This window comes from Sceloporus occidentalis, unplaced genomic scaffold (assembly GCF_023333645.1).
Source record: "Sceloporus occidentalis isolate IW3139 unplaced genomic scaffold, rSceOcc1.0.p SCAF_31, whole genome shotgun sequence".
Lineage (NCBI taxonomy): Eukaryota > Metazoa > Chordata > Lepidosauria > Squamata > Phrynosomatidae > Sceloporus > Sceloporus occidentalis.
The window spans coordinates 364,099-374,812 of record NW_028317011.1 but is presented as its reverse complement, the minus strand read 5'-3'; the positions used below and the strand labels follow the sequence as shown (position 1 = coordinate 374,812).

The 10,714-nt window shown below is 39.0% G+C and overlaps 1 protein-coding gene across 1 annotated transcript; it reads left to right on the top strand.

The window, feature by feature from the left end:
• Positions 1–304: 304 nt before the first annotated feature.
• LOC149298651 (long-chain-fatty-acid--CoA ligase ACSBG1-like) lies at positions 305–10,339 on the top strand. Its single transcript, XM_089487022.1, has 13 exons — positions 305–377; positions 3,516–3,748; positions 4,030–4,118; positions 4,335–4,455; positions 4,567–4,647; positions 5,231–5,380; positions 5,679–5,855; positions 7,196–7,377; positions 7,528–7,761; positions 8,374–8,591; positions 8,835–8,974; positions 9,049–9,295; positions 10,263–10,339. The coding sequence occupies exons 1-13, from the start codon at positions 305–307 to the stop codon at positions 10,337–10,339; spliced, it is 2,022 nt and encodes a 673-aa protein (XP_089343148.1).
• Positions 10,340–10,714: the final 375 nt, after the last annotated feature.

Below are 10,714 nucleotides of genomic sequence, written 5' to 3'. Positions count from 1 at the left end.
AGGTTTGAGTGAAGGATGACCCCAAGGCATCAGGCCAGGTTATTAGGAGAGATAGTCGTTCTGTTAATGGTGATACCGAATACAGGTACTGGGGTGGAGATGGAAGGGGGGAAGATAATGAGTGTAGTTTTGGAAAGATGATGTTTCAGGAAGCGTTGTGACATCCATGAAGAAATAGCAGACAAGCAGTTGGTAATAAGGGACATGAGAGATGGGGAGAGACCAGGAGAAGAAAGGTATATTTGGGTATCATCTGCATATAGATGATACTGGAGGCCAAACGAGTGGATTAGTTTGCCAAGAGATGACGTACAAAGAGACAAGAGGAGAGGGCCAAGGACTGATTCTTGGGGGACGCCAACCCGAATGTGGAAGAGGTGATGATGTCTTGCCAGAGAAGCTGACAGAGAAGAAATTGTTAGACAGATATGAGGAGATCTGGGAGAGAGCTATAGCTCAAATGAATATGAATGTAGCTTTGATAAAGTACCGTATTTGCTCGATTATAAGACGACCCTGATTATAAGACGACCCCCCAAAATCTGAATATTAACTTAGGAAAAAAGAAAAAGCCTGAATATAAGACGACCCTAAAGGAAAAAAGTTTTACCAGTAAATGTTAATTCATGTAAACTATTTTTTTTAATAAAAGCTATGATTGAGAAAAATATTTTTTTTGTTTTTATTTCTTGTATTTTCCAGCCTGTCCCCCAGTTACGCACATCTGCCCCCAGGCTTGCCACACCAATATGGCACTGTGGCCCATGATATGCCTTTTAACCCTCTATATGCCACTGTGCCCCATGGTATGCCTTTTGACCCCCTATATGCCACTCTGCCTCCAGAAATGCCTTATACCCCTATATCCCATTCTGGCATTTAGGGGGTTAAAATGCATATTATGGGGCAGAGTGGCATATAGGGAGGTATAAGGCATTTCAGGAGGCAGAGTGGCATTAAGGGAGTTAAAAGGCATTGTATAGAGCACTCTGCCTCCAGAAATGCCTTATACCCCTATATGCCACGCTGGCATTTAGGGGGTTAAAAGGCATATTATGGGGCAGAGTGGCATATAGGGAGGTATAAGGCATTTCAGGAGGCAGAGTGCTCTATTAAATGCCCCCTTAACGCCACTCCAGAAATGCCCTATGCCCCCATTTAACTAACACACACACACACACTCTCTCCCCCCCCTCCCCTCTCCTCTCTCCTCTCTCCCCTCTCAGCCCTCTCTTACCGGTGCTTCCAGCCGGGGCAGCGGGTTGACGTCGCCTTCTGCTGCAGCCGGAAGGAGGTGGAGTTGGCAGCAGGGGTTTGTATGCGTCCGTCGCGTATACTTTCCCCGGCTGTCAGAGATCAGAGATCTCTGACAGTCGGGGAAGGTCTACGCGACGGACACAGACAACCCCCTCTGCTAGCCACACCTCCTTCCGGCTGCAGCGGACGTTGTCTACGCGGATCGCGTAGACGTCAACCCGCTGCCCCGGCAATACAGCAGGAAGCACCGGTAAGTGTGTATGATGGGGGGGGGGGTGAGACAGGAGGATCCAGGTCCCCTGCAGCGGTGCGGGGGATCTGGATCTTAGTCTCCTAATCAGACTCTATTTGAGGTCTGATTAGAAGACGACCCCGATTAGAAGACGAGGGGTATTTTTCAGAGCATTTGCTCTGAAAAAAACCTCGTCTTATAATCGAGCAAATACGGTAATTGATCAATTGGCAGAAGTGGAGACCCCAAGGCAGAGGATATAAATGAATTTACCTTTGCAGATTAGAGTTGTCACTTTGTGGTTTTGTTATTATAAAAAGCTTTATTATCTGTTCAGTAAATGTTATTATTATATAATTTATTTTCTTTATTATTTTTGTTTTTTTTCCAGTTGGCATTGCAAACATTAATTTTTGTAGGTGTTTTTACATGTAAATATTTTATTACAAATAATGTTTTCACACATCATAATTTTATGCTGTAATGGTTAAAGGGAGAGTCCAGCCGTCATAAGCTCTCTCCATGCAGTAGAGCGCAATGTTACTAGTATAAATGCACAATATCCTATATGCTCTTAGTCAGGTGGCTAATTATTATTAATAATCCTGCCTATGTTCACATGCTCCAAATTTGTTCCCATTAAAGTGCTCAATATGTCATTGTACAAGATCTTATGGTCCAGTGATGTATATTTGTCTCTCTGACCTGCAACTGAGTAGGTGGAAGGGAATGGAGCCAGATGCCTGATTCAGTTTTAGTTAAGGAGCACAAGCTGCAGTCAAGCCAGGAGGAGCTATTAGTCCTTCTTTTGCAGGGACCAATATATATTCTCCAGGGCTTAACAATTAAAATGCAGCAAAAACATTTGCAAATATTTTATTTTTTAATAAATATATAAATATTTGTTTTATTTTTTTCCTTCTAAATTCCAAAAACATGACAAACCTATGCACGTGGGGTATAGAAATTGCTTGCAGCTCAATTTTCCACCTGTTGGGAAACCTCAAACTTGTTATTTTGTTCAGGACAACATATGACTATTCCATTCATGATAAAATTCTCTCACTGCTGTAGGACTTATCTTCTACTGTTTCAGGGAAGAAAAACTTTCTAACATCACATATGGAAGGTCATAACCTGTGTAACAAGAACTTTGCAGCATGTGAAAAACATTTTACCACAAAGTTTGGTGGTAAATTAGCTCAATGTAAAGTGTTACAATGCCCATAGATATATATATATATATCCCACATTTTCTAATTTTACTGTTTCCTGATTTCAGCAACAAGTAAAAAAATATAAAACACTAAACCAATAGATAAAACTTACATTAAAATGACAAAAACAATTATGTTGACCATACCATGGATTAGGTTGTTCAGATGTAAGGCTCCCATCATGAGTAAGACTTTTACTCTGAAGATACTACATTTTTGTAAAAACACATAATTTAAGAAATGATATTTTTGTAAATTTGGAAACAATTTGTCATAAATTATTTAGTAATCTAAATAATCTTGAAGGAAATAATATATTTTATGGTTCACTCCACAGATCCATTAAGAAAATCTATGGATTTACCAGCTGTTCCCGAAACAGCCCTGGAGCTTCCAGTTAATAAATCTGAAGGTATAATGATCAGTTTCTTTGATTTAAATGATTAATAGCAGGAAATAGTAGAAAACATCTACCAACTGTGCTATTGGTGTAAAATCAGATTTTGTTAGTCATCTGGTTGACGGGGCAGATAAATGTCCGTGGTCCATGGTACCCCTATTAAAGAAGAATATATGTATTAAAGTGTATGATGGCTGGAGTGTCCATTTAAGTAGGCAGATGTGTTTCAATGGTAGTGGCATTTGATACATGATTTCCTATAGCGGTCTCCATCCAAGCAAAAAAAGAACCACATTAAATGGTAGATATATAATGCTAACCAATATGACAATGATATCCATAAAATACGAGTCAGACACTTGATGTAATTTGGGGTTCGTTTTACTGAAGTTAAGTATAATAATTTTAGCCTTTGCTACTGTGGACTCATTATGGACAACCACCGCCAATGGTTGTGTCCGGCTCCGGATTGATGACTCCTGTCCTCAGCCTGCTGTAACTGTGCACCAATTATTTCTGGAATGTGTGGATAAATATGGATCCCTGAATGCCATGTCAAGCAAGAAGGATGGGATATGGGAACATGTCACCTTCTTGGAATACTACAAGTTGTCACGCAAAGCTGCCAAGAGCTTCCTGAAGGTGAAAATATCATTTTGGTCCAGGATGTATTTATGATGACTGGTTGTGTTTTCACCTATGTTATTTGGTTGACATTTTCAACAACAGCCCAAATATTGCACCTGGGAAGTAGAATAACATAAACAGCATGCAATTCCTTTCAAAGATTGGAAGGTACAAGGACTTGATGTCAGGTTTTAGTTCTCAGTTATAATGAACCTCCACATTTTCCCAGTTGTTATTTTTGTTGATACTAAGTTGTTTTGGTTCTAGCCCTTAGAGTGAGTTTACTATATTTGCAGCTTGGATTGGAACGGTTTCATGGTGTTGGAATACTGGGGTTTAACTCACCTGAATGGTTTATTTCTGCAGTAGGCGCTGTCTTTGCGGGGTAAGTGCATGTTGTCATTAACAACATTATATAGGGAGGTTTTCGTAAGATTTTTAAAGGATAAATCACTCCTTCTGAGGGGTCACATATAAATGTTTATTGGACAAGCAATTTATTATGTGAAAGTGATCCAATGAGTGTTCTCTTGTAAAACATATTTGAAGAATTGTGCTATAACGTATATAATGATACATTTTACTTAATGTTACAATTTAGAGGAATTGCTACAGGCATTTATGCAACCAATTCACCTGATGCCTGTCACTACATTGCCAGCGATTGTACAGCAAATATCATTGTGGTTGAAAATGAGAAACAGCTGGAAAAGATCCTACAGGTAAAATAAGGATGTACCTTATCACAAAGAGGAGACCGAGGAACGATTGTGGGAAGAACTGAGCCGGTTCCAGCATTTTCTGATTTACTAAACCGACTTCTTTATTTACAGACATGGGAGAAACTACCTCACCTCAAAGCTGTTGTTCAGTATAAAGGCCTTTTACTGGAGAAACGTCCAAATGTGTACATGGTATGCAATTATTTATGATTAATGTGATTTATGTAAAGACTGAAGGCTGACCCACAACTATTATTGCTCCTAAAATTATATTCAGCTTTTTTAAATAACCCTCCAGATATATGTGTAAGTATTATGGGGCTTGAGCACTCTGAGTTACTGTATTTGCTCTTCTTTACAGCAGACACAAGGCTGCTATTAGTGTATGACTTGAAACCTATCTCTCTGAAAAATACCTACCAAAATTCACCTTTCATTTTAAAGTTTTCACTTTAGTTTTCGTCTCTTTTCTTCAATGTTTCATCTGTAGCCTTAACAATGGAGGCTCATGATTTTTACATGTCTATGTGTAGCTTCTTACATTGTGCTATTTTATATTAAATTCAGTAATATTAGCATAGAATCTGTCATGTGTTCTTCCTTTGTCTTCCTATTCCTATTTCTTCTTTTTCATCAATATTTCCATCCAAAATGGTTGCAGGTGTTGTAGGTATGATAAGATGTAAAATGTAGGTCTTATCCAAAACTAATAAACATCTTGTGTTAAATGGACGTTTTATCTATCTTAACGCCTGAGATTTATGTTGTTTATCAGTGGGAAGAATTTATGGAACTGGGGAAAGATATAGCTGAAGAGCAGCTCAATGACATCATAAGCACTCAGAAACCCAATGAGTGTTGTGTTCTTATTTACACATCTGGTACCACTGGGAACCCGAAAGGTGTAATGCTCAGCCATGACAACGTAAGTGGAATTACTAAATCCTTGTGAGTACAATAACAAATTATCCACTATAACTAGTGCTACCTTGCCCCAGAACACTATATTTGTTTTTAACTCTGTCTATGCCCTTATAACACACAAAAGAGGTGAAAAGAGTATTTTTCAGTCTTTGGAGGTTAAACACCCCAAAAACTAAAATAAAAAAATAGCACACTTTGTTACATCAAGATAAAGGAGGGCAAATTAATTGCTTATTCTTTGATCCTCTAGCACTAAATTATTTCCTTCTCCATGGCATTCTTACTCCTGCCTCCAACAGATCACCTGGACAGCGGCCCATGCCAGCAGGGCTGGAAACATGATTCCTGCGGAAATCCAGCAGGAGGACATTGTGAGTTACCTGCCTCTCAGCCATATTGCAGCCCAAATATATGATCTGTGGACTGGTATTAAATGGGGAGAGCATGTCTTCTTTGCTGATCCAGATGCTTTAAAGGTTTGTGAATAGCTAGTTAGAAAAATTAATACTTTAGGCATGGTTTGAAATCTTTGAGGGTTGTTCCCAATATTTTTCTCTGCTACTTTATTATATAAGTTATTATATAAGTTAGGGCTTAACTTAATAACTTGTCTAAAACTAGGCTTTCATGAAAAAGCAGTTGGCATAGCCCATTGTCACATCCAAAGCTCATTATAACCAAGGCAATACAGACAGTAGTGTAAGTACTTTTACATTTGCTCATGTTCCACGTCATGTTCCATGGTTGTGTGCAGGCCCGGACTGGGGAAAAAATAGGCCCGGGCATTTAAGACTGAGCAGCCCATTTTTATTTATTTATTGTTAAAGCCCACCCTTCATGTACCATCTTTGCATTTCCCCAAATCACTTAAACATTCATGATAGACACAAACACTTACTCACTCATTCACACAAATCATTAACACATATTCATTAATGCAGTCTCACAAATCATTCAAGCAATTTATCCACACATGAATTCATTCATTCTCATACGCATTCACACAATTCATCCACACATTTATTAATTAATTCTCGTACGCATTCACACTACCCCCTCTCCCCATCCCCTTCTATGTTCCCCCTTATCACTATGTACCCCCTTCCCCATTTCTCAATATGTACCCCTTCTCACTATCTATCCCCTCTCCCCTTCTCACTGCACCCCCCTCCCTTACCCTACTTACCTTGTTGCCGGAGTAAGCAGCAACTGCGACCGGGTCCGCCACTCTAGGGGGCCGGGCAGCACCCACCAGGGCCGGCCTTAGGGGTGCGCGGCCGCACAGGGCTTAAATTAAAACATCTGGGTTTTTTTGTTGTTTTTTGAAGGATGTTAAATAAAGTAAACAAAAAAAAAACCTGATGTTTTAATTTAAGCCCTGTGCGGCCGCACACCCCTAAGGCCGGCCCTGGTGGGGGCTGCCCGGCCCCCTAGAGTGGCGGACCCAGTTGCAGTTGCTGCGGGCTTAAGGGGCAGGTGCCCCTTATGCTCTGCGTTAATGCGGCCGCATAGGCCCGGTCAGTCCGGTCCTGACTGGGCCTATTTTAAGGTAGGGGCCTGGAGCTGCAGCTCCATCAGCCCCTACGTCAATCCGGCCCTGGGCCGCCCAGCCCACAGGGAAAATGCCCGGTGTGCCGATGGCCAGTCCGGGCCTGGTTGTGTGGTTGAGGGAAACACAGATATTTATTGATGCTGGTGAGAGGTATAAGTGCCAGGTGATTCACAGCATATACATATGTTTGTAAAGAATAAAATAGGTCATCCTGATTGAGTGAGCACTGTGAGCTAATATATGTTTCTTTGTTGTGATTTAAAGGGTACGCTTGTGGACACACTGAGGGAGGCTCAGCCTACATCACACATGGGGGTCCCAAGAGTATGGGAGAAAATAATGGAGCGCATTAAGGATGTGTCAGCACAGGCTGGAGTAATGAGGAGGAAGATGCTTTCCTGGGCAATGTCTGTTAGCCTGGAAAGGAACCAGAGACAACCAAGGAAGTACTTAAAAAATGTTTAATATATTCTTCAATACATATTTATTTATCTACGAATAGCACATTAAACTATAGATCATGGTTTGTAGCATGATACTCATTGGCAATGTTTTGATCTGCAACACTCAAGTAAATTGAGATCTCTTTGTTCTAGTGGGGAACAGAAGCCTTTTCTCACAACGCTGGCTGATTTTTTGGTCCTGTCCAAGATTCGCAAGGCCTTGGGTTTCTCTCGCTGCCAGAAACATTTCTCAGGCGCAGCACCCATCTCCAAGGAAACATTAGAGTTCTTCTTGGGCCTCAATATTACACTTTATGAGGCATATGGCATGTCTGAAACAACAGGACCCCATTGTATGTCTGGCCCGCAGACCCACCGCTTTCAATGGTAAAATTATTGTCACATCCTTATTGGCGTCTTACATCTTTTCGTACAGAAGCAATTTAAGCTCTTTTGCTATGTCTTCATTCAACCTCTTGAACATTTAGATTATCTAAAATACATATATTAATCAAGACAAGAAGGTCTTTCTGTTTAAACTATATTCATACATAAAACAATACTTTATTAAGATTAAAAAAGGGCAGCAAAAATATAAAGAAAAAAATATTTTCCCTACAATGATAATTTGTGTTTTGCTAAAGCAAATCAAAGAAAAGTCCTCAGTGTATATTTACCTATTATGAGTTTGTTAATACCTTATACGTTTAGGAGTTGCTTGGATCCTTTTCTTAATAAAATAAAACAAATTGTAAAAGTATTATTTTATTTATTTTGCAATGCCCGAAACCAGACAACAACATGACTAGAGCTCAGTTTTTATACATAACCACTGTAGGATTGTAAAATCTATGAACTGTTAAGACACACTCCTCACTTTAATGCAGCTTTAAATATTAAAAAGGTCCTTATTTAGTTAGTTTGATAGGACTGCATAACTGTTAAAATAGGAAAAAAAAGACTCCTTTTCCCACATAAATGTCTTGCATCATTTTACAGCTGCGGTAAGGCAGTACCTGGGTGCCAGGTGAAAATTGTGAATAAAGATGGAGAAGGAAATGGGGAAATCTGCTTCTGGGGGCGAAACGTCTTCATGGGATACTTAAACATGGAGGACAAAACAAGAGAGGTTTTTGACAATGAAGGCTGGTTACACTCAGGGGATCTTGGAGAGTTGGATGATGATGGCTTCTTACAGGTGACGGGGAGAATTAAAGGTACCCGTATCTCAAACCATTATAAAAACCTAGACTGTAGTTCTATTCAATGTTGTATTTATATTGCAAAATATTTCTTTAACAAGATGTGGCAGTTAAGATTACACAGTAGGGACACAATATGTATATAGGTTGAACTTGATGGACTTTGGTCTTTTTTCAACCTTATGAACTATGTTACTATATTACATTTTCTTAACCACGTTTATAAGCGTGTTTTTTTGTTTCTTTTTTTTTTACCAGAACTGATTATTACTGCTGGAGGTGAGAATATCCCTCCCGTCCCTATAGAAGATGCTGTAAAGAGATGTCTGCCCATTGTCAGTAATGCTGTGTTAATTGGAGATAGAAGGAAATTTGTATCAATGCTTCTCACCCTTAAGGTATAGTATGCAGTTCAATGACTGAAGATGTTCACTTAGACACTCCATAATAATAATAATCATTCTTTATCCAGAGCACAGTGAACCCAGTTACTTTGGAGCCAATGGACACCCTGACGCAGGAAGCATTACGGTTTTGTCACAGTGCTGGTAGCGAGGCCACAACGGTGTCAGAAATTCTGGGGCAGAAGGATCAGGCTATTTACAGAGCCATTCAAGAAGGAATAAACAAAGTGAACAAAGATGCAGTTTCCAATGCTCAACGCATACAGAAGTGGACAATCCTACCCAAGGATTTCTCAATATCTGGTGGTGAAATGGGTAACAATACAACTCTTACTAGATGAACAGCTTAACTCACTAGAATGTTGAATTCACTTTATCTCTAAGCGGAACACCACCTTTTAAATAACAGAGAAGGGGGTGCTAACTTTCCAAGCTGCGGAATACACTTTCTTCTTTGTCTTAAAACACATATCTACAGGCTACCATTTTAATATTACAGTAGTGCGCAAACATTTGAGGCAGGTGTAAAGAAATGCTGTTAAGTAAGAATTCTTCCAAAAATATTTTATTTTTATCATTTAACAAAATGCAACGTAATTGAACAAAAGAAATATGAAAATCAAATCAATCTATAGTGTGACCACCCTTTTCCTTACAAAAGACTATCAATACTTCTAGGTACGCTTGCACACAATTTTTAAACAAACTCGGGTGGTAGGTTGTTCCAGAAATCTAACTAGAGAACTAACCATAGTTTCTCTGTGGATTTAGGCAGACGTCTTTACAAAATCCCTGAGTGTGCCTAGAAGAATTGATGCTGTTTAAGAGGCAAAGGGTGGTCATACCAAATATTAGATTTTCCTTCTGTTCACTCACTTTTGTTATTAACAATAAAAAAACTATTTTTAAGCATTTTCACTTTGCAGCATTTTTTCACACCTACCTATTTTGCATAGTGTATACATACCAGAGCTGAGTATATTTGCATGAAATATATTATTATAAATTCTTCAAGGTTAAGCATTCCTAACATCAAGGGTTGTTGCAGAAGTACACTTTCCGTGAGGTGCAGAACTTGGGATCGAGTTGTTGGCCGCAGACATTTGGGCTCCCTTTCAAAACACAATTGTTCCCACTGAACATAATTTAAAAAAAAAAAAAAGTATGCGAATGGCGCATTTTTTTTATTTTTTTTTAAAGTGTTAAGTTTGTGTCACCTTTTTCCCCCCCAAAGAAACCTTATGCTATGCACTTACCTCATTATTATCCATGTTCACTTCAGGGCCAACAATGAAAATAAAGCGTCATGCAATCATAGAGAAGTACAGAAAAGAAGTGGAGGCTTTCTACAGAGAGTAAACCGCCAAGTGGTAAACATGTCTAACTTTGGTAACCATTGATGTTCCTACACACAGATGAACATGTGGGGTTTTTTGCTGCATTGCATACAGCTACAAATTAAATTAGTTTATAGACACTCAACAAATAGAACTATATAAGATTATCCGATCTCCAATTTAACAATTTTACGTGGTTTACTAAAATTAATTTCTGGAACAGTGTTACAAAATTTAAAGTTATGATAATTGTATAATACAGTGAATACAATTCGTTACTTATGTGTTAAGTCTGGCTTCTCAATAAACATTTTAAAGTACACATTGTGTCCAATGCTCTTTAAATCGGCATTTACAATTAATGTCTCATCCCATGGCCATTATCGACCTATATATT

What these genes read in the sequence shown, in the direction of transcription:
- LOC149298651 (XM_089487022.1), top strand. Translation starts at nt 305, where the DNA reads ATGACGTACAAAGAGACAAGAGGAGAGGGCCAAGGACTGATTCTTGGG. An exon ending in AACCAGAGACAACCAAGGAA is followed by an intron (nt 7,378 to 7,527) that starts GTACTTAAAAAA and finishes TCTTTGTTCTAG; the next exon opens with TGGGGAACAGAAGCCTTTTC. An exon ending in CAATGCTTCTCACCCTTAAG is followed by an intron (nt 8,975 to 9,048) that starts GTATAGTATGCA and finishes TTCTTTATCCAG; the next exon opens with AGCACAGTGAACCCAGTTAC.